We start from the raw sequence: 22,565 nt of genomic DNA, 5'->3' as shown, positions 1-22,565 counted from the left end.
GTCTTAGTCAGTCTTAGCCCGTGTTTTACTTTTCTTCCTGGTACTGATGCTGTAGCTGTTAACCATTTACTGCCTAACATAACAGTCTTTTCCTCTCAAGAAGCTAATATTTTGATGACTTGGGCAACCCTTACTTATATGCCAGTAACAATTAAAAGGCAATACAGACTGGAATGCAATTAAGTGCCCTAATATGTGGCTCAAGGGTAGAGATTATCAGCCTTTCCACATCGCGAAGTCTGTGCGGCAGAGAAAAGTAGTGACTGTTCGTTCTGGCAGAGCCCCTTGTCCCTCCCTCCCACACACGTACACACCTTTATCTCAGAGACACTTGGTTCTTTCCCCAAACTTCTTTGGCTCTTATGCCTTCCTCCCTGAGTCTGAAAGCCCAAGAAGGGAAAATGGGGGAGGGGGGCGTGCCGCTCGCTTCCGTACTGGTTTATGTCCCTGGCAGTCTGGGGGAGGTGCTGGATGAGCTGCCCCAGTCCAGCTGCAGCCGACCCAGGTCCCAGTCCCTGCCCTTTGCTCTTCTGCTTTTCACTAGGTCCCCAGGCTCTGGGGGTTGGGCGTGGGAGTAGCCCTAGCTGAGCCTCGGAAGTCCTCCTGGACTGTTCGGGGCCCCAGGCGGTAGCCACGTTCTGATTCTGGCTTGAAGCCAGGGGAGGGAGCTTGGGGTAAGGGGAGGGCCCTGAGGGAGGGGTCAGGCTCCTGAGGAAAGAGTTAATGGGAAGAGGGGGAGGGGATAGGACGAAGAGATCGAAGGGAAGGCTCAGGTAGGAAAAGAACGGAGGTGGGAAGCGTGGTAGGGAGAAGGGATCCTGCAGGATCAGGGGTCAGAGTTAGGGGGTTCCCCCCTTGCTGCAGCCGCATCCGAGGGCCGCTAACTTCTAGCTGCGGCGGCGACTTTCAGTTTCATTTCCACCAACCCTCCTGCCTGGGCCGCAGCCGCCGCCGCGATGCCCAGTAAGTTCAGCTGCCGGCAGCTCCGGGAGACGGGCCAATGCTTCGAGAGTTTCCTGGTCGTTCGGGGACTGGACATGGAGACAGATCGCGAGCGGCTGCGGACCATTTATAATCGGGACTTCAAGAGCAGGTACGGGCCGGCCCACTCCCTGGCCCAGAATCGTGGGCCCAGCGCGCCGCCAAGACCCCCGCGGCGGGGCCACCTTTCCCGCCCCGGGGCGCGGAAGGAGGCAGCTCCCCCAGTGGCTCAGGCCGGTCCCGGGGCGGCGCAGACCTCCCCTCCCGCGCCGTGCCCACGCCCCGCCAGCGCCGCCCGGAGCCCGCCCGCTCTGCCCCGGCCGGGCCCCTGCGCCGAGTCCCCGCGGGTAGCCTCGCAGGCAGCCCGCTCCCTGCGGCCCCAGGCCGGGAGCCGCGTCCTGCGCCCACGCGCCGCTGGCGGGGGCTGGGGCGGCGCTGGGCGTGGGGGAGGGGAGCCCGGGAGGGGGCCCGGGCGGCGCGGGAGCGCAGGGAGGGAGCTGCCTGCTGGAGGCGCCGAGCCCGGGCTTGGGCTTCCCGGGACCCCCGCCCCCTTTTGGATGGGCTGCATCTTCGGGGGCCGCTATCCCAGAGAGCTAAGAGACCTAGTGTGGGAGGGAGAATCTCAGGGCATTCGGCAAAGAAGAAAAAAGCACGAACTACATGCGTACCAAACCTCCGTTAACACCTGTGGCTTCTCCATGGAGACCCAGGGCCAGGACCAGGATCATGGAGGCCCCTTGTCACCCCCCTTTCCTGTTACCATCCAAGTAAAAAAGAGACTTCCCTCTGTCAGACCACGGAATTGTGCTTTAAAAACACCTCTGTCAGCAGGCTGCAGCCTTGGGCCGAAAACCAAGAAACAATTTAACATGAGTAAATGTAAAGACATACAAATAAATACAGCGTGGTGGGACTTTAGGCTTAACCACAGACCTCCTGAAAAAGACTGGGTTTTCGCAGACGAAAAGGCCAGTATGGCTGCTGCCAGAGGAAAGGAGCATTAGACTGTATTAACAGTGTGGTTTGGGGTTGGGAAGGAGGTAGTGACTCTCCATATTGACCAGATTGTATCTGGATTATTGTTTTCAATAATGAGTGTCACATTTTAAGAGGGGCATTAACGGGCTTGAGCACCATCTGAAGAAGGGGCAAAGATGAGATCTGTTTTATGCTCCCCCACTGTACTGGGCACTATGGGGAATAGAAAGATGAAAAATACACAATCCCTGGGGAACAGTAGAGACTATGATGTGCATACAATATACATGCATCCAAGATACTAGAATAAATCGTAAATAAAATGAAGATTATAATAGAGATAATAAGAAAAATGCTGGAGGAACATAAAGCAGACACCACTGAGTTCACATCATCAACACTTCACATATGTGAATTCAGCTGTGTCCACAAAAAATGAGTACAACATGGCTCTAAACACAAGTCAACTACTTCTTTTGGCTCTGCTAAAGAAATTATTATTCTGACACTTGTTAAAACTGTAAGGAAGACTTTCGTCGAGACTATTGCAATAGGGGAGAGAGATCTAGCTGAACTTTAAATACAGCAAAGACAGCTGGGAATTTATAGCCAAGGAGCAGAACAAGGACGTCAGCAGATAGAAAATTACCAAGAGGAGACATGAAGAGTAGAGGGATTCTGGCTAAAGGCAAGGTTAAGGATTTACATATGAAAGGTATGGGATGAGGAATTTGGTAAGATATCGAGGGTCCGGGATTCTTACACAACTGACAGCAGGATTCTTGCTGAGACTGTGCTAGGCTGGCCAGAGATGGGTGGGCAGGGGCGGGGAGGCAAAGTTGAGACCCAATCAAGAAGAGGGTTTGGAGGGGCCGGACTTAAGTTTGGTCAGGAGGAGTTTGTCAGCTCTAAAGCAAAGATACACACTATGTCCCAATACTGGGGAAAAACAAGCTATGTGAGATTACACACAGAACACCAAATATACTGTACATTATGGGTGAATTTAAGAGGTTTTCAAAAGTAATTTTTTTTGTATGCACTTGTTTTTTCTGCAAGTAAGATACCGCTCCCCTGTAATTATTAGGAAATTCAATGGAAAAGGTGGCATTGACCTTGGCCTTGAAGGATGTAGTTTTAGTATTTGGAGGAGAAGGAAAGGCTTCTGTGTTGATCCATATTCTGTCCTGAGATCTAGTCAAAGAAACGAAGAAATGTTTGCCCTAAAAAGAGGAAAAATTGGAGAGGACAAGGTAGTTATCTTTGAATATTTTAAAGACTGTCCTGGTGGAGACACTGTACTTCCGTGTCATTCCAGAAGGCAGAACTAGATTCTCTGAACATGCCCCCTCATGCTCCGTCCTTCGGGTGGAGGAGATTTCTAATTCTGATTAGAGAGAAATTGCTTATGCATCCTTTAAACCCAGGCTGGAATGCTGTGACGTCAACCCTCATCCTCCCGATGGGAATTCATTGCTTCTTCCTCTGGGCTCTTGTAGCTCATTCTTCACACCCTGGTTATGGCCCAGTTACACTCGGCCTTGTGTTAGAGCTAGTACGGAGCTGTCTTCCCCCACCGGCCTGTCAGATCCTCTGAAGGCACAGACAGGCTTTTCATCATGGTTGCACCTGCCCTCAGTCCCCATCATAGAGCCTTGTAGGTAGTAGATGCTCAATAAATGCTTGCAGAATCTAATTGAATTAGTAAAGAGTTGAGCTACAAAAGAATAGGCTGTAGGGGAGGTATAGCAAGTCACCGTCTGTCAAGAATGCCAAGGAGATTCCTACACTGGCAGGGATAGGGCCCTTCCAACTAGGTTATTTTATGATGTGATGAGATGCTCTGCTCCCAACTCTTGCCTTTTCTCAGTTCTTGTTATTCATTTAGCAAACATATTGAATGAGGCTCACTATGAGCCTGTGCCTTGGTTCCTGCCTCTAAAGGGTGTAGTCTAGTAGGGAGTGGCAGATGTGTAGACAAACATGTAATACAGTTCTGCCGGTGCTAGTATAGTGGTTAGACAACTGGAGTTAAAATCCCGGCTCTGCCACTTGCTAGTTGCATTTGATTTTGAACAACTATCTAAATTTTCCTAACTGTTAAGTGTGTAAAATAATGCCTTTCTCTCAGGGTTGTATGAGGCCAAAATGAGTTATTGTAGGTAAAGGATTTACCCTGAGTAGCATATTGTGCGGGCTTTGGAAGTAGTAGCTGTCATTAGTACAGTGATGGCTAGGAGTCTGTTGTGTGAAGTAAGGACTGGTGTCGTGAAAAGTTTCTGAGAGAAGACTATTCTTGCTTTGGGAGTTGCTGCAGGTACACAGAAGGAGCCTAACTGTCTTCAGGAGGCGGCAAGTAAGTATTTAATTACTGTTGTGATAAGGGCTTGTAAGAAAAAGTCCAGCGTGCGTTGCAAGTGTATATCTTGGACATCTGACCTAGTCTGGGAATCAGGGGTTTGTGAGAGAAAGTGAAATTTGAACAGAATCTTGAAGGATAAACAGGAGTTAGCAGATGTAAGAGGCAAGGAGAGAGCACTCCAGACAAAGGGAGTAGAACCTTCAAAGGCTTGGGGAGAACCCAGTGACATGAGGCCACAGGGAGGCAGGGGCTGGATTGGGCAGGTCCTTGTGGGTGGTGGAGAGGTATTGTGGGGTTTTTTTGGTTAGTTTTGTTTTTTAACCTTAACAGAATAGGGAAGCACAGACAGTTTGAAAGTAGGAGACTGACAGAATCAGGGTTTTAGAAAGATCATCCTGGCTTCCGGGTGGAGAATGGCTTGGTGGTTGGACCCCTATCCACGGTAAAAAAAAAACTACATTTTACTCTGGGGTCTGGTATACACAGCTTTCACAGAACAATATGTGTCCTTGAAACAATCTTAACCTCACTCCCTGCCCTCTGATATTTTTTATTCTATTTTACTTCAATTTTATAAAAATCCTGGCCTTGACCCACTAATGAGAGTTGCAACCCACAGTTTGTAACACACAGAACTAGATGTCCTTTTAAGATCACTTCCAAATCTGATATTCTGTTCTGAATAACCATTCTTCTAGCTATTAGTCTTTCCTTGGTCTAAAAAGATTAGTCATCGTTCACCCAACAAATAACAGAGGCCAAGGGCAGGGCATTACAGACCAAGGATGTCCACAGCAGCAGAAGTCTGGAAGGGAGTGCAGTGGTACAAGTAGCTGGGAATGGCTGAGGTGCCGTGAAGGATGAATTGACTAGAGGCCCCGTGTGGAGTGCGGACCTGTGCCTCAGGTTCTTCTGTAAAATGGGGTGATGATAATTGCTACCTCAAAGGGTTGTCATGAGGTTTAAATGAGATAACGCATGTAGGTACTTAGAACAGCACACAGTAAGTGCTCAATAAATGTTCTCTATTGTTGTTGTTGATGGTGGTGTTGTCGTTGCGTTATCATTGTTAATGTGGGAGGATCCAAGTAGAGGACTTAATCCTGTTGACTGTGGAGTCATAAATTGAGGGACCGGCCCTGATTTGTGTGTGATAATAACTCCTGCTGATTTAGGGGATGGACCAGGACAGGGGTGTGAAGAGGAAAACCAGCAGTTCATAGGGCTTAGAAAAATATGATCAGGCAGTTCACAGAAGAAATAGAATGACTAATAAACAGAAGGAAAGATCCTCCACTGTATTAGAGATCAGGGAAGTGCAAATTTAAACAAGATAACATTTTTTGCTTTTCAGATTGTCAGAAATTTAAAAGATTGGAGGTTTCTGATGTTAAGTGTCTAAGAAAAGGAGTTTTCTCAAATCCTTGTTAGTGAGACTGTAAGTCTGTACAACCTATTTACAGGACAGTTTGGCAGAACTTACTAAAGTTGTAAAGATTCCTTCTCTTTGACCCGGAAGAAGTTCTACTTCAAGGGATTTGTCCCATATATCACCTATAGTAAACAGTTTTTGTGCAAGATGGTTATTATAACATTTGAAATACAGTAGGCAAAAATTGTAGTTAGCCTGCCTACCACAGTGCATTCAAACTGTGCTATCCTTTGTAGCCATTCAAAAGAGCGAAGTGGCTTGATAAAATGTTGTGATGGAAGGATATCCATGGTGGTGAAAGCACTCTGTTGCAGAATAGTATGTGTAATATAAAAAATATGTATGCTTAAAAAATGCTTTTGTGTGCAGAGAAGAAAGTGGAAAAATATACATCAAGCACTTAAACAGGTAGTTGGGAGTGAGTGAGTAGGGGTCCTTAATATTTTATGTTAGATGTTTATCTTGTTTAAATGTTTTTTAGTACTTTTGGTGACCACCCTTTCGTCCGTCTCTCTCCTTATGCGTGATACTTCCATCACACAATGTAAATTTACCCACATGGGATCATTATAATAGACCTTTTTTTTATTATGGACCCTCCCCATATCAGCGTCCCACCTCCATTTCCTTGTTCTGCCCCATGCTCAGGAATTCATGATATCAACCAGGGTATCTTTTTAGTTGTTATTTTATTAGAAAAGAGATCATGTTACGCACATTTTCTACATCTCAATTTTCTTACTCGAAAATATGTCGTGGAAATCACTCCTGACCGTCAAATGCATTGGGGGTTTTCCCCAATATTTTATGGTGACAGATTTCAAACATAAAGAAAAGTTGAAATAATTGTACAGTGAACACCCATATTACACCCTTACCTAGATTTGTTAATTAGCATTTTATACGTCTGCTCATCGATCCATCCCTCCAGCCATCGTAATTTTTTGATGCATTTCAAAGTAAGTTGCAGGTATCAGTGCAGTTAACCCCTAAACGCTTCAGCATGATTATCATTAACTATAGGAGTTCAAAATTTGTTTACGATTCTTTTTTTTTAAGTAAAATTTACATATAATGAAATGGACACATTTTAAGTGTACCATTCTATGAATTTTAACAAATTCATATGCCTGTGTGCAACCCCCTGTTAAGATACAGAACATGACATCACCCCAGAAAGTTCCCTTATCTCCTTTCCTAGTCAGTCCTCACCCTGAGCACCCAAAAGCAACCAGTGCTCTGCTTTTTTCAGAGAGAGTACCTGTTCTCAAATAGCACGCACTCTTTCAGTAAGGCATCTTTCACTTGACGTAACGTTTTTGAGATTCATCCGTGTTGTAGTGTGCATCAGTAGTTTCTTTTTATCACTGTGTAGTATTCCTTGTATGAATACAAATCACAGTTTGTTTATCTGTTCTGTTCACGGACACTGTTTTCAGTTTGGGGCTATTATGAATAAAATTGCCATGAAGAGGGGGCTGGCCCCGTGGCCGAGTGGTTGGGTTCGCGCGCTCCGCTGCAGGCGGCCCAGTGTTTCGTCGGTTCGAATCCTGGGCGCGGACATGGCACTGCTCATCAGGCCACGCTGGGGCAGCGTCCCACATGCCACAACTAGAAGGACCCACAACTAAGAATATGCAACTATGTACCTGGGGGCTTTGGGGAGAAAAAGGAAAAAAATAAAATCTTTAAAAAAAAAAAAAATTGCCATGAAGATTCTTGCACAAGTCGCTTTGTGGACATATGTTTTCATTTCTCTTGGGGATATCCCTAGGGGTCTAATTGCTGGGTCAGGGGGTATTTACTTATTTATTTTTAATCTTGGGCAGAATGCTTAACCTCTTTTTCGGTGGCAGCAGCCGAGTCTTCTGGACTGGTCTGCTGTGATCTTGTCTGGGGTTTAGACTGCTCAGCCTTCCTTACTTCCTGCCGGTTTTCTGAGCCGCCTTCTTCAAACCTCTCAGCAGTTTTAATTAAGCTCTTCTCACTTAAATCATCCATAATTTATTCTGTTGCCTACAACTAATGACTCCAAATGTACACAGCCATCTGAAAGTAGTGTGACCATGCCTTCATACATTTTAGTTCCCTTCCACTTCCTTCCTTCCTTTATCTATATAGTGCAAGTTGGACAGGTATGTTACCTGACACCTAACATTCCAGGCCATTGCACGGTGGGGCTATATGTCAGCCAGCAGTTCAGTGTTTGCATTGTCATCTTTTTTGTCTATAAAACAACAATCTAGAGTTACTTTGATATTACTTTCACCCATTCTACCAGCAAGTATTTATTGAATAAATACCAGCACTAGGTCTACACCAGGTATTAGAGTTGCACTGTTTTTTAATGAATTTTTATTGCAATTATAATATAGTATTCTTTTCATTAAAAGTCAGAACATTACAATATATATTTAGTTTTACAAGAAACTATCGAACCTTTTTCCAAAGTGATTGTACCATTTTATATTCTGACCAACAACACGTGAGCATTCTGGTGTTTCCATATCCTTGTCAACGTTTGGTGTTGTCAGCCTTTTAAATTTTAGCCATTCAGGTGGGTGTGATGCATTCTTTTTGATGGCTGTATAATATTCCATGGTACAGGTGTTTAGAATTTATTCAGCCCTCTCTCTCGATGGGTATTTGTTTTGTTTCCAGTTCTTGGCTACTGTGAATGACTGCAGAAGCATCCTTGCCTGTATGTCCTTACACATTGGTACTTTCCTTTCCATGGGATATGTTCCCAAGAATGAGATTCCTGAGTTAAAGGATACCTGTATTTCAAATGTTAGCAGATGTTTGCAGATTGTTTTCCAAAAGATTGTAATACACTTCACCTTTCTACCAGCAATGTATGAGAGTTCACTTTTCCAAATATACATAACAGCAATGCATGTTGTGACTATTTTCCATTTTGTCAGTCTAACAAACAAAATATTTCATTTTTACTTTAATTTGCGTTTCTCTACTTTTGGAGATCTTTTTATACTTCTTTGATCATCTGGATTTGTTCTTTAAGTTGAATATTCAATTTTTCAATTGAATTGTCTGCCTTTTTTCCCTAGAAATCTAGGTGACTAGATGTATAATACAGGAATTGGGGCTTGTTTCTCAAGTATGTACTAAGTTTGTGGGTTTAAAATATATATATGAATATTTATTATGGCTGTCACCTTAGGGCAGGGATAGGTGAATTAGGGTAGTCGTAACAGATATGGGGAATAATTTTGAGAAATACTTAGATGGTAGCACCCATAGTAGATGTTACAAAACTTGCAAAGTTGAGTTCCTCCTGCCCATGCACCCACACAGAAGTTTCTAAAGACAGATTTCACATTAATGTTTTGATTCGGGCTTCTCCTAAAACCCAGAAGATCTGGCTATCTTGGGCCTACCTTTCCTGCTAGGAGCATTTGTCTGGAGATGAGCATCACTTATCCCTTTCGACGGCATGGTTCAGTCCCTTCAGAGCCCTGATTCCTCCCCTGCACCAAGCCTAGAGCTCCGCGGCATTTCACGGCACCTGCACTTGTTGTCTTGTTGTTGAGTAAGATTGGCCCTGAGCTAATATCGGTTGCCAATCTTCCTCTCTTTGCTTGAGGAAGGTTTGCCCTGAGCTAGTATCTGTGCCAATCTTCCTCTATTTTGTGTGTGGGTCACTGCCACAGCATGGCTGACGGGTAGTGTAGGTCCCTACCAGGATCCAAACTCAGGAACCCCCCACTGCCAAAATGGAGCACCCTGAACTTAACCACTATGGCCCAGGGGCCAACCCCAGCATTTGTTTTCTTATAGTAGTTATGAGGGGCGTGTAGTCCTTCTTACTCTAATGATTCAAAAATGGGACTGTACAGGTGCCTGAGAGGGCTACAGGTATCAAAGACACCTGCAGGGCCTGGCTTCTGTCAGCATTTGAATTTGTGCCCCATCCATGGAATTCACTGACCAAGGGGCCCTGGTGAAAGTTACTGGTGGCTTCCTGGTTTCAGTCCCTTTAGGACTGGGCCTCTCAGTGGCGTTTGAGCCTGATACCTGATTCTGAGACTCCTCCTGATTCTCCTCCCTCTCCTGGGGGCATTTCCTTCTCTGTTTTCTCTTCCTCCCTGGCTTGTCCTGGCCCTGGCTGTTCTCAGACTGCTCACACTCTCTGGGGCGATCACAGACATTTTCATGGTTGTAACTACTACCTGAGGACTGCCGAATATTAGGCTCTACCTTAACGTTAGCCTGAGTTCTCAGCTTCTGACTCATGGAACCAGCTGCCTCTGGACACAGGAGTCTCAAACTGAGCATGTCCAAATCCAAAGGTCATGGTCAGTCCCTCCAGCAACCTCTTTCTCCCCCTCCTCCCCTCCTACTCTCCCCCCTCCCTTTACCTCCTGTCTCAGGTATAGTCCCCAAATAGTCCCCAAAGCCCAGCCTCCGTTCCCCCTCTTGTCAATCACCAAATTCTGCTGATTTTATACTCTAAATATTATCAGATCTAGCCCCTCTTCTATTCTTACCACAGCCTTGTTCAGACCCTAGTCACCTTTTAATTGGACTATTACAATGGCTTTCTTCTAACTGGTCTCCCTGCCTGCAGTCTTGCCTCCAGCAAATCCATCCTCCAATCCTGATGCCAGAGTGATCTGAAATGCAGATCTGATCTTGCCACTCCCCTGCTTAAAACCCACCGCCTGGTGGTTCTGTAACCGCAGTGTAGCATCTGAGGCGGGCTGAAAGTAAGTTGTTACTCCTCCTCCTCCTGCTACTGTTAGTACTATTGTTTACTACTAATACAAATACTAATAATAGTAGCTAACATTTACTGAGTATTTGCTAAGATGTTTTCAAATGATTTATTATCTTTTTAAAACAAGTGAGAGCCAATTCAAAGTCTTCCAAATAGTATCATTCTCATTGGCCCGGGGTGAGGGAGAGGGGCAGAGTTACAGGCAGGGGGCACCAGGGAGATGTCCATAACCATAAATGATCTTATTATATGCTCATGAGTGACCGTGCTGATTTAGCTTTAATAGTTATATAGGGATTACCATGGTCCTTAGGAACTAGCATCTGCTTTCATTCCCTACAAAGGAAAGAGGGAGGGTGTTCAGTAGTCCAGATCTTGAATATTTCCATGAAGTATGTCACATATGGGGATGTCCTCTGGCTCCTGGATGTTAGTAAAGGAGGACGACTGCTGGCCTTCAGGGTCAAGTCCAGGCTTTAGGACCTGGCATACAAAACTATGTGTGACCTGGTCCCTGCCCACCTCTGCTGCCCTCTGCCACTCCCTTCCTTGCACTTTTCACTCTAGTACAACCAGACTGTGTGTGATACTAATCCTAGCATCTCTTACTGAGATCTCCTTATGTGCCAAGCACTGGGCTAAGTGGACACTGCAATGTCCATCTCATGTAATCCTCACAGCACCTCCACGAGGTAAGTCTGTAGTTAGCCCCATTGTATAGGGAGGAAAGCGAGGCTCTGAGAGATGAAGTGACCCGAGGTGGCCTACTAGTGACAGAGTGGGTAGTCCCCCCAGCCCCTTGCACTTGTTCTTGTATATCCGCCCACCTTAGCTCACACCCTACCTGGCTGACCCCCATTGGTCCTTCAGGACTCAATTCTGACCCTGTCTCCTGGGGAAGCCTTCCTAGACCCGCCGCTGTCCCCAGGCTGCCCGGAAGCCTCCTTTTTGCTGTGCTCCCGGCAGCTTGCTGGAATTGCTATGTTCAGTCTGCTCCTTGAGGCAGGTCTGAGTCTTTTGCCTCTTTGAACCCCCAGCATCTAGCGCAGTGTCTGGCACATAACAGGTCTCTGTAAGTGTTTGTTGACTTGACTAAACTGAATTCCAGGCGCTGAATCTTGCGGTTATTGTCCTTCTGACCACTTTTCCCTGTCTTCACCTTCTCTAGGCACAAAGCCAAGCTATTTGATCTCTGGAGAAGGATCCTTTCCCTTCCTGCTTGGGTTCCACCTGCACCCTTTGACTTCAGGTGGAAACTGCTGTCTGATCAGCCACCTTGCCCACACACCCTGGACATCTGTACTCTGTGACCCCTCTCTCACTCTGCACCATCAGGCTGGACCCCAGCTCCACCCCTTCGAATCAACAATTCAGCTTCCCCTTAGCCTTAGCTCTTTCCACTGGGTTATTTGTATCTTTTCTGTCCCCAATAGTTTTCCCAAAAAATCTTCATTTCTTTCTCTCTCTTCCCTTAGCTTTCCAAATCAACAGCCCATGATTGAGCTTTTCTCAGAATTGCACAATCCACAATCTGCTGCTTAAAACAATCATATTTTGTCTAGGAAAGTCCCGTTGCCTTCCCTTAAAACATTAAAAATTCCTACGATCCCTCGCCTGAGTCTCTGTCCCTGGGCCCTGTCCTGTTCCCCAGCAGGGCTGGTGTGTCCAGCACAGAGTGACCCTCAGACGCCCTTCCCAACATGTCGCCCTGCCTTCCCTCACTTCCCAGTCTCCTCTGCTTCCGGCAGCTTTGGGACCCCCGCCCCTGGCTTCTCCTCCATGCTGTATGGAATGAAGTTTGCAAATCTGGCCTACGTCACCAAGACACGGGTCAGGTTCTTCAGACTCGACCGCTGGGCTGACGTGTGGCTCCCAGAAAAGAGGAGAATGAAGCTGGGGTCAGATATCAGCAAACACCACAAGTCACTGCTAGCCAAGATCTTTTATGACAGGTGTGTATGTGTGTGAGGGGGTTGTGTAGAGAGGGGCCTGGGTGTGGGGAAGCTGTCCGGCTGAGAAAAGAGTGTGTTGTCTCAGCTTGGGGTAAGGCCCCTCCTTCAAGGAGTGGGGGAAGGGTAGGGAAGGAGCTAATTGGTTTGGGGGGAGGGAGTGGGTTGCCTGAGCACAGCTGGCACTTTGCCAGCCTCCCCAGCCTAAAACTTGCCCCAAGCAACTTGCCTCCAGTCCAGGCCCCTCCCGCCCCAGCCCCCGCCCTTGACTCCCACTCTCCCCAGGGCTGAGTATCTTCACGGGAAACATGGGGTGGACGTGGAAGTCCAGGGGCCCCATGAAGCCCGAGATGGGCAGCTCCTTATCCGCCTGGATTTGAACCGCAAGGAGGTGCTGACCCTGAGGCTTCGGAACGGAGGAACGCAGCCGGTCACCCTCACCCACCTCTTCCCACTCTGCCGGACCTCCCAGTTTGCCTTCTACAATGGAGACCAGGAGCTGCCCTGCCCGCTGGGCCCCGGTGAGTGGGTTTCCAAAGGAAAAGGCCTCTGGTGGATAGGGTCTTGCCCTAGGAAGGGTTACCATTGCTGTCCTCTGGGCTCCTGGCTTGGGATGGGGCTATTTGGGGGGGGGGTTATCCAGGGTAGAGAGGCTGGTGGGAGGAGGCTCCCTCCTTGCCCCCCGCTCACTCACCCATCCTCTTGCAGGTGAATGCTATGAGCTCCATGTCCACTGTCAGACCAGCTTTGTGGGCTACTTCCCAGCCACGGTGCTCTGGGAGCTGCTGGGACCCGGGGAACCGGGTTCAGAAGGAGCTGGCACTTTCTACATTGCCCGCTTCTTGGCTGCTGTCGCCCACAGTCCCCTTGCAGCACAACTGAAGCCCACGACTCCCTTCAAGCGGACTCGGATCACTGGAAACCCTGTAGTGACCAACCGGATAGAGGAAGGAGAGAGACCTGACCGGTAACTCCTCTCTCCAGCGCAGTCGGGGCTGGGGGGCCCCAACCCAACCGTGCGGGCCCTGGGGAAGAGCACAGAGCTGGGGGCCGGAGCCCCCTTTCCTAACGGCGAGTTCTTAACTCCTCTGGGCAGCAGATACGACAGTGTGAAAAAATGTTAAGCATTTTTGACAGTATGATGGATTGTCAGGCAGCCCGTGGTAGACATCTCTCTCTTTTTTAACAATTTTGAGATAATTCACATGTCATAGAGTTCACTCATTTAAAGTGTGCAGTGCGTTGGTTTTTAGTATATTCACAGATATGTGCAACCTTCACCACAATCCCTGTTAGAGCATTTCATTACCCTAGAATGGGTACTACCTAGGTGGGGACGTACTACCCACCACCCTTTAGCTCCCCATTCCCTCCCAGCCCTAAGCAACCACTCATTTACTTTCTGTCCCTATAGATTTGCCTATTCTGGAAATTTCATATGACTGGAGTCAAATAGTATGTGTAGACATCTCTTGACATGGTTAGGTGTTCACAAAATGCTGAACTGTAAAAGCACGCTATAGACCATTGTGCTTTTGCTATTAAAAATACGTGTATAGGGCCAGCCCGGTGGCGCAGCAGTTAAGTTCGCACGTTCCGCTTCTCGGGGGCCCAGGGTTCGCTGGTTCAGATCCCGGGTGCGGACATGGTACCACTTGGCACGCCATGCTGTGATAGGCGTCCCACATATAAAGTAGAGGAAGATGGGCACGGATGTTAGCTCAGGACCAGGCTTCCTCAGCAAAAAAAAAAAAAAGAGGAGGACTGGCAGTAGTTAGCTCAGGGCTAATCTTCCTCAAAAAAAAAAGTGTATATAACACAAACCAACAAAAAAGTCTGGAAGACTACCTACCAAAAAGTTAATGTCAGTTATCCCTGGATGGTGAGAATGTTATTTATTTACTCATTTATTTATTACCTTTTTTCTCTAATGAACATGTATTGCTTATATACGTATTCTATTCCTATATATGTATTACATATATATTTTCTTAATGCTTCCAAAAATGAGAACAGCCCAACCTTGAAGCGAGCGGCCACATGAGGTAGTGAGTTCTGCCTCCTCGGGCCCAGGCTGCTGACCCCCGTCAATGATAGTTTTGTAGAAGGGCTTGTGTATCCTCCAGGGAGGGGCCTTCTCAGAGTCTCTGAAGGTGAGGGGTCTCTGTGTTCCTGATAGCTTTTCCTTCCCCACCCCTGCAGCGCTAAGGGCTATGACCTGGAGCTAAGTATGGCGCTGGGGACGTACTACCCACCACCCCGCCTCCGGCAGCTGCTCCCCACCCTTCTTCAGGGAACAAGTATCTTCACTGCTCCAAAGGAGATTGCTGAGATCAAGTAAGTACCACTGCTCTGCACCCCTCATGCTGCTTTATCTGTCTCTTCCCTGCTGGCTTCTTCACGTTGCCCCGAAACCTCTGTCCTCGGCCTCCCATGCTCCGTTCGTTCATTCCCTTACTGAGCACGCACTGTGCTCCGGGCACTGTTCAAGGTGAATCACTCATGGCCTTGTCCATCCTAGTCGGGAGCAGTGAGCATCTGTCTTATAATTTCATGTCATGATGAGTGCTATGAAGAAGTAAACTGAAGCTCACTAAAACTAAAGCAGGGTAAGGGGTTGGGCCAGACTGAGGGCAGTTAGTCCTGGCCTCTTTGAGGAGATGACGTCTGAGCAGGGAATGACATCTGAATGGGGTGAGGGTGTGTGTCATAGGAGGATCTGGGGAGAGAATGTTCCAGACCCTAGGGTCCACAGTGCAAATGCCAAGTCAGATCTGAGGTAGAGGGCAGGGGCATTCAAGGAAGGGAGTGAGAAGCAGGGCCCAGGGCTGTCTTCTTCGAGGCCTTGAGCCATCCACTTCTCTGCCCTTCTAGTCTTCCCTGATGCCTGATGTTTTCATAGTCCCAGAGCCGAGGATGGGAGAGGGTGGATGCTCCTGGGCATGGGGGTTACCTGACTCATCCTATTCCTGTTCCTGCCCCTCCCACCCGCCCAACCATCACTGCCAGGGCCCAGCTGGAGACAGCCCTCAAGTGGAGGAACTACGAGGTGAAGCTCCGGCTGCTGCTGCACCTGGAGGAGCTGCAGATGGAACATGACATCCGGCACTATGACCTGGAGTCGGTGCCCATGACCTGGGACCCTGTAGACCAGAACCCCAGGCTGCTCACACTGGAGGTTGGGGCTTGGATTGTGTGCGGGGAGGTGGGCTCAGGTCAGCCACCAGCCCGCAGGCTATGGGCAGAACACTGTTCCTGAGGGCAGGGCATAACAAGAGGAAGGACGAAGTTGTTCCTGCCCCAGAGGGCTTAGCAACGTGCCCCAAAAGAGGTGGCAGAGCAAGGCAGTGGGGAGGACCTGAGTTTTAGTTTAGACTTGCTACCACCGCCTGTGTGGCCTTCACAAGTCCCTTGCTCTCTCTCGGTTTTAGTCGCCTCATCTGAAAAGCACAGAGCTGGACTAGATAATTCTTAGAGCCCCTTCCAGCTCTCAGATGTTGAACGTGTACACATAAGCCCAGAATTACACATGAGAATGGATCCTGCACACTGAGTGCTGAGGAAGGGACCCGGTGGGGGGGGGGGGGGGCGGGTATGAGGATGTCAGGGAAGGATTCCTGCAGGAACTGAGTTTTGAAAAAGATTTTAAAAGCAGAGTAGGAATTGAGCTGTCCAAGATGGCAACTGAACCGGCTGGAAAGCTGGCTTCCACGTCCTGAAATCGTGCACTGGAGGGTTTCTGGGATTCCTGGGCTTAGCATTGCTGAGCAGCCTGGACAGACTTATCTCCTTCCTTGTCCCCTGACTCTTGTGCTATCTGGTGGGAGAGGAAAAAGGCAAAGCTCCCTGCGTCTTGGGGCGAAGGGTAGAGCTTCAGTCCTTGTCGCTCAGAGGAGGCCTGGAGAGCCTGGGGGTTGGGCCCTCCAGGGGGTAGAAGCTTGCTTGTGTTCATACCCCCTAGGTTCCCGGGGTGACCGAGAGCCGCCCCTCAGTGCTACGAGGGGACCACCTGTTTGCCCTTTTGTCCTCTGAGACACACCAAGGGGACCCCGTCACCTATAAGGGCTTTGTACACAAGGTAGAATTGGACCGTGTCAAGCTGAGCTTTTCCATGAGGTAGGTGTTGGGGAAACCCTGAGCTGCCAGAAGGGTCTACAGATGCCCCTTAGGCCAGGGGAGGGGGGGGGTCTTTCTCCCTGAGATGAGTGGAACCCCAGGGACGGGGCAAGAGGCTTTTCTTCAGGGGGACCCTGAGATACCTTGGCAGCTTCCTCTCCTGGAGGGATTGCGTGGAGGTCTTGGGAAGAGGGAGTAGAGTCGGGGTAGATGGAGGGAGTCCTGGCCTTTTATTGCCCACCCACCTAACTGGAACTCTTCCCCCTCTCTCCCTTCCCAAAGCCTCCTGAGCCGCTTTGTGGATGGGCTGACCTTCAAGGTGAACTTCACCTTTAACCGCCAGCCTCTGAGGGTGCAGCATCGCGCCCTGGAGCTGACGGGGCGCTGGCTGCTGTGGCCCATGCTCTTTCCTGTGGCCTCCCGTGGGGTCCCACTGCTGCCCTCAGATGTGAAGCTCAAGTGAGACTGTGGGCAGGGGGGCTCTGGGGCTACCTGGAGCGTGGCATAGAGGATGGAGTCGGGGAGGCCTCTGGGACACTGGATGACTTCATGTTCCTGGCCCCTTTGCCAGGCTGTATGACCGGAGTCTGGAGTCAAACCCTGAGCAGCTACAGGCCATGAAGCACATTGTTATGGGCACCACTCGTCCAGCCCCTTACATCATCTTTGGGCCTCCAGGCACTGGCAAGACTGTCACCTTAGTGGAAGCCATCAAGCAGGTGGGTCATGAGCCAAGACCTGGGGCCTACACTCTGACTTCCCTGGGATCAAGCCCTTGTCCCCAGATTTCTGGTTCTGTCCAGCTTCCTGAACGTCCCTGAGCTAACATCAAGGGTCAGTATGACTGTTGAGCATTGTTGCACAGGTTGTGTACTGCATGACTCTTGGAGTCACCATTCATGAGTCAGTCATCGTAGGCTTGTATATTTACTGCAGCAGTTTTCCAGCATTAAAGTGCTATTTGGACTAGCAAGGGGCTGTGGATCAGAACTTGCCATTTGTGTCACTAGCTCCCTCAGCTAGGGGAGGCAAATGCTATACTGCACCAGCCTGAGGCACCCCCAAGTCTCTCCCTCCCTCCCTCTGTCTGGAGACCAGGAAGCTGCTTCCCACTGTGCTTATCCCCACCCCAGGTTGTGAAGCACCTGCCTGATGCCCACATCCTGGCCTGCGCTCCGTCCAATTCGGGGGCTGACCTCCTCTGTCAGCGGCTCCGGGTCCACCTGCCCAGCTCCATCTACCGTCTCCTGGCCCCCAGCAGGGACATCCGCATGGTGCCTGAGGACATCAAGGTACCTGGGGAAGTGCCAAAGAGCAAGGGATGGTGGATGCCGTGAGGGCTCTCAGGGTAGTCACTGGGGCCAGGAAACTAGGAGACCTGCATTCTGATACTTGTTGTGTGGCCTTGGGTGGGTTAGGACCCCTCTCTGGGCTTCAGTTTCCCCATGTATAAAGAGAGAGGTAAATAAAATTGCCTGGGGACCCCAGAGCCAGAGACAGAGTGAGAATGGGTGGAGCCAAGCTGATTCCCCCTTTCCCTTCACAATCACAGCCCTGCTGTAACTGGGATGCAAGGAAGGGCGATTACGTATTTCCCGCCAAGAAGAAGCTGCAGGAATATCGTGTCTTAATTACCACCCTCATCACTGCCAGCAGGTGGGAAGTGTGTATGTGTGTCTCAGTGGCGTGTGTAAGGAAAGGGCAGGCTGGGGAGATGGGGAAGAATGGTGCCTGGGGAGGTGGGTGAGGGGCAGTTTGGATGAGCATTCAGATTGCAGTTGGGTACCTGGGTATGACCCCTGCACGGCCTGACACCTCCCAGGTTGGTCTCGGCCCAGTTTCCCATTGATCACTTCACACACATCTTCATCGATGAAGCTGGCCACTCCATGGAGCCTGAGAGTCTGGTGGCCATAGCAGGTGAGGGGCTTAAGGTGGGCTGTGGGTATGCCACCCTGTGTGGGGGTCGGGGCCGTCTCACCACACCTTTCTCCCCACCCTACCTTGCCTCCCAGGGCTGATGGAAGTCAAGGAAACAGACAATCCAGGAGGGCAGCTGGTGCTGGCAGGAGACCCTCGGCAGCTGGGGCCTGTGCTGCGTTCCCCACTGACCCAGAAGCATGGGCTGGGGTACTCACTGCTGGAGCGGCTGCTCACCTACAACGCCTTGTACAAGAAGGGCCCTGACGGCTACGACCCCCAGTTCATAACCAAGCTGCTACGCAACTACAGGTACCCTGCACCCTCCCCTCTCCTGCAATCCCATGCCTTCACACCCTCTGTGCAGCCCTGGCTGGAGGCTCCCTCCTGCAGTCCTGTTGCTCAGATGCTGTGTGACGAAGAAAAACTATAAACTGGAAGGTCGGAGGTCTCCTCTCCAGCCCCGTCACTGCTACTCTTTGGCTGTGTGACTTAGCAAGTGGCTTCCCTCTAGAGCAGTTGGCTTGTCTGTGTATGGGGATGGTCAGACACTGGGATGTGTCTGGTCCCAGAGGAAGTTCCCAGGAAATCCAAAGAGAAACGAGAAAAACAGGAACAATGTAGTTTTTCATAAACCTAATTTTAAGAGCTATACTTCCTTTAGTCAGTGAGTTCACACATCTAAAATACTCAGATGGTTCCTAAGTGCTTAGTTCCTCAGATGAGTCCACTAAGAGTTCAGTAAATGTAGCTATTATTAGTACTACTTATATTTTTGGATTTAACACATTATCTCATCAAATAATGGTGATAGTAGATGGTACTTGTTTTTGTACTATCCTTCCTTGGCAAAAGTGAAACCTGAGAGTGGGTCCCTAATTTCTTGTTTTTTTCTTTTCAATGTGCTTGGTCTATGAAATTCTTGGTCCAGAGGTTCTCGGGAACCACATTTGGTTCTGCTTTCTGTGGTTTACAGTGCCTAACAGCAGACATTGGAGGTGAACGAGTCTGCTATCCAGGGGGCAGTGGGGCAGGAGGATAATGTGTATGGGCCCAGAGCAGGTAGAGCGGGGGCCGGGTGGGCAGGGGAGAAGTAATGGGCCCCTGGTCTTGCTCTTCCTTCCTCCTTCTGCATACCAGGTCCCACCCCACCATCCTGGACATTCCTAACCGGCTCTATTATGATGGGGAGCTGCAGGCCTGTGCTGATGTTGTGGACCGAGAGCGCTTCTGCCGCTGGGAGGGTCTGCCTCGACAGGTGAGGCTGAGTAGGGCAGGGGCTCAGGCTCCCACCCCTGGACCCTAGCTGCCCTCCTATGGAAGGTAGGGGGTAGGAGGGGCCTCTGGGTGGAAGCTATAGGCCCCTCTCTGTCACCTTGGCCTGGGATCCCACATTCCCTGGATGGGTTTGGGGGTGGGAGGGAAGGGAGGCAGGGAGGTTCGGCTGAGGGTTTCCCCTGACCCCATGTCCAGGGCTTTCCCATCATCTTTCATGGCGTAATGGGCAAGGATGAGCGTGAGGGCAATAGCCCGTCCTTCTTCAACCCCGAAGAGGCTGCCACAGTGACTTCCTACCTGAAGCTGCTCCTGGCCCCCTCCTCCAAGAAGGGCAAAGCCCGCCTGAGCCCCCGAAGCGTGGGCGTCATCTCCCCATACCGGAAGCAGGTCAGGCCCTCAGTTCCCATCAGGGTTGGGACCCGCTAGATGGTACCTCCTTCGTAGCCAGACCAGTAGGCGCAGGTTCCAGGAGCTCAGGCCTCCGCTGGCCCCATATCTCAAAAGAGCTCAGAGGTCAGAGGCCCCCTCCCTTTTTGCCCCCAGCTCCCTGGCCTCCTGCCTGGCTCCCTCTTGCATTGGAGTAATGGCATGAGAGAAAGGCACCTGTCCCCATCTTCCAGGTGGAGAAAATCCGTTATTGCATCACCAAACTTGACAAGGAGCTTCGGGGATTGGATGACATCAAGGACTTGAAGGTGACACTCAACTGCTTTTTCACAGTCCCTTCCTGCCTTGTGCCCCTCACTTCTCTGCTTCCTGAGACAACCTCAGGCTCTTGCTCTGATGCTCCAGGCCAGCAAATGTCCCCGCCCCACCCTTGATGCCTGAGACGGAACCCAAGCCTCTCACTTCTGGAGCTCCCGCCTTGTAGGTCTGGGATGGGATCAGGAAGCCTACGTGCTTAGAAAACACCCGACATGATTCCTATGATCAGGCTGGTTTAAGGCCTTTGCCCTAAGGATAAAGTCCAAACTCTCCAACTTGTCCCACCTGTCATGAGTGTCCCCGCTCACCTCTCCCACCCTTTGAGTCAGTCAGTAGCTTGACTCTTGTCTCAGGTGGTGGTTCTCAGCCCCAGCTGCAGATAAGAATCACCTGGAGAGCCTTCGGTACAGGGCGCCAGGGCCCCACCCAACCACTTAACACAGCTGTCTGGGAGCAGAGCCAGGGCGCTGGTACTTTTTACAGCCCCTCAGGTGATCTAGTCTGCAGCCAGGGCTGAAAACTGGGGCTTTAAGATTTAGAGGCCTCTCCCTTAGAAATTCTGATTCAGGGGGTCTGGTTGTATATTTTTAAACAAGTACTTAGGGATTATCTTCGGGAAAGTTTGAAAAACACTGCTCTGAGTTTCCATGTTCTTTGCAACCCTGTTTTCTTTGGTTAGATCACTTTGCACCTCCCGCTCCTTTAACTGGATTCACCCTTCAGGTTTCAGCTTCCTCGGCATCCTCCGGTCCTCCTTCCTGCCTGCCCCGGTCAGGACACTCACTCACTCCACCGTGACTTCTCCACACCCCCTTGGAGCTGAAGCCCTCTGAGGCAGGGCTTGTCCCTCTGGTTCCCTTTGAGCCCTTGGGCTCATGCCTTGGCTCTCCCCCATCTAGGTGGGCTCCGTGGAAGAGTTCCAAGGCCAAGAACGGAGCGTCATCCTCATCTCCACCGTGCGAAGCAGCCAGAGCTTTGTGCAGCTGGATCTGGACTTCAACCTGGGTTTCCTAAAGAACCCCAAGGTTTGAGGGCAGGTGGGTGACTGGAGCTCTTCTTCCTTGGGGCCCTTCCCTCCTGTGACCCCCACCACTTCTTCCTTCAGAGGTTCAACGTGGCTGTGACCCGGGCAAAGGCCTTGCTCATCGTGGTGGGCAACCCACTCCTCCTGGGCCATGACCCCGACTGGAAAACGTGAGCATTCCCACCTTGTAAATCCTTCTTGGTGGCCACATCCCCCAGCCTAGGGCAGGTGGATCTTCATTAAGCAAGTCTTCGTGGCTCAGTTAATCCTCAGGTCTGTTCATCTTCATAATAACCCCGTTTAAGTTACCTGACAGTCAGAGGTTAAGCAACTTGCCCAAAGGCTGCTGTAGCAGGACCAAGGCTTAGCGTCCGGCCTCTGATGCTCCTCATCCAGGCCTGTGCAGCTGTGTGTGTGCATGTCCCTGTTCCCCACAGATTCCTGGAGTTCTGTAAAGAAAATGGGGGGTACACCGGGTGCCCCTTCCCTGCCAAACTGGACCTGCAACAGGGACAGAACTTACTCCAAGGTCTGAGCAAGCTCAGCCCCTCTACCTCAGGTATGGCTGGGCCGGGGTGGGCCAGGTAAGGGACAGGGCTAGGGGAGGAGGTAAGGAAGACAAAGCTCACCTCCTTTCTTTCTAGGGCCCCAGAGTCATGACTACCTCCCCCAGGAGAGGGAGGGTGACGGCGGCCTGTCCCTGCAAGTGGAGCCAGAGTGGAGGAATGAGCTCTAAAGACACGGCAGCGGCCTTCTCACACCAGCCAAGCCTTAATCGCCCTCCCGACCCTGAACCAGAACCCAGCCAAGCTGCCCCTCCAAGGGACCGGAAGGCTGGGGGAGGGAGTTTACAACCCAAGCCATTCCACCCCCTCCCCTGCTGGAGAGAATGACACATCAAGCTGCTAACAATTGGGGGAAGGGGGAGGAAGAAAAACTCTGTAAACAAAACCTTATTCTATGCAAAAGCCTCCATGTCTCCTCGCCTGGCCTCAGCTTCCTGAGCTCGCAAGCTGGCCCCCCAGGGAAGGATGGGACTCTCACACCCCGCCCAGGGCCATCTCCCCATCCCCACTAGAGAG

General features: G+C 50.2%; 1 protein-coding gene across 16 annotated transcripts; it reads left to right on the top strand.

Moving 5' to 3' along the window:
* Positions 1–464: 464 nt before the first annotated feature.
* MOV10 (Mov10 RNA helicase) lies at positions 465–22,467 on the top strand. 16 transcript variants are annotated; one of them, XM_070607938.1, is made up of 22 exons: positions 489–505; positions 946–1,093; positions 10,342–10,480; positions 12,240–12,443; positions 12,726–12,961; positions 13,149–13,407; positions 14,643–14,777; positions 15,450–15,618; positions 16,402–16,556; positions 16,839–17,015; positions 17,128–17,275; positions 17,690–17,848; positions 18,109–18,212; positions 18,379–18,476; positions 18,572–18,788; positions 19,617–19,734; positions 19,950–20,141; positions 20,375–20,449; positions 21,359–21,484; positions 21,565–21,653; positions 21,921–22,042; positions 22,128–22,467. In XM_070607938.1, exons 4-22 carry the CDS (start codon positions 12,271–12,273, stop codon positions 22,217–22,219), a joined length of 2,844 nt encoding a protein of 947 aa, XP_070464039.1. In that variant the 5' UTR covers positions 489–505; positions 946–1,093; positions 10,342–10,480; positions 12,240–12,270; the 3' UTR covers positions 22,220–22,467. The 16 variants fall into 16 exon arrangements, with proteins under 16 accessions (XP_008531182.2, XP_008531178.1, XP_008531177.1 ...); XM_070607940.1 differs by lacking the exon at positions 489–505 and adding an exon at positions 556–674; XM_070607937.1 differs by lacking the exon at positions 489–505 and adding an exon at positions 565–674 and having other exon boundaries at positions 911–1,093.
* The last annotated feature ends 98 nt before the right edge of the window (positions 22,468–22,565 follow it).

Source organism: Equus przewalskii, unplaced genomic scaffold (assembly GCF_037783145.1).
Source record: "Equus przewalskii isolate Varuska unplaced genomic scaffold, EquPr2 ChrUn-13, whole genome shotgun sequence".
Lineage (NCBI taxonomy): Eukaryota > Metazoa > Chordata > Mammalia > Perissodactyla > Equidae > Equus > Equus przewalskii.
The sequence above is the reverse complement of the archived record's forward strand: the minus strand, read 5'-3'. Positions and strand labels throughout refer to the sequence as shown.

What these genes read in the sequence shown, in the direction of transcription:
- MOV10 (XM_008532955.2), top strand. Translation starts at nt 724, where the DNA reads ATGGGAAGAGGGGGAGGGGATAGGACGAAGAGATCGAAGGGAAGGCTC. An exon ending in AGATCGAAGGGAAGGCTCAG is followed by an intron (nt 774 to 910) that starts GTAGGAAAAGAA and finishes GGCGACTTTCAG; the next exon opens with TTTCATTTCCACCAACCCTC. An exon ending in AATCGGGACTTCAAGAGCAG is followed by an intron (nt 1,094 to 12,239) that starts GTACGGGCCGGC and finishes TGCTTCCGGCAG; the next exon opens with CTTTGGGACCCCCGCCCCTG.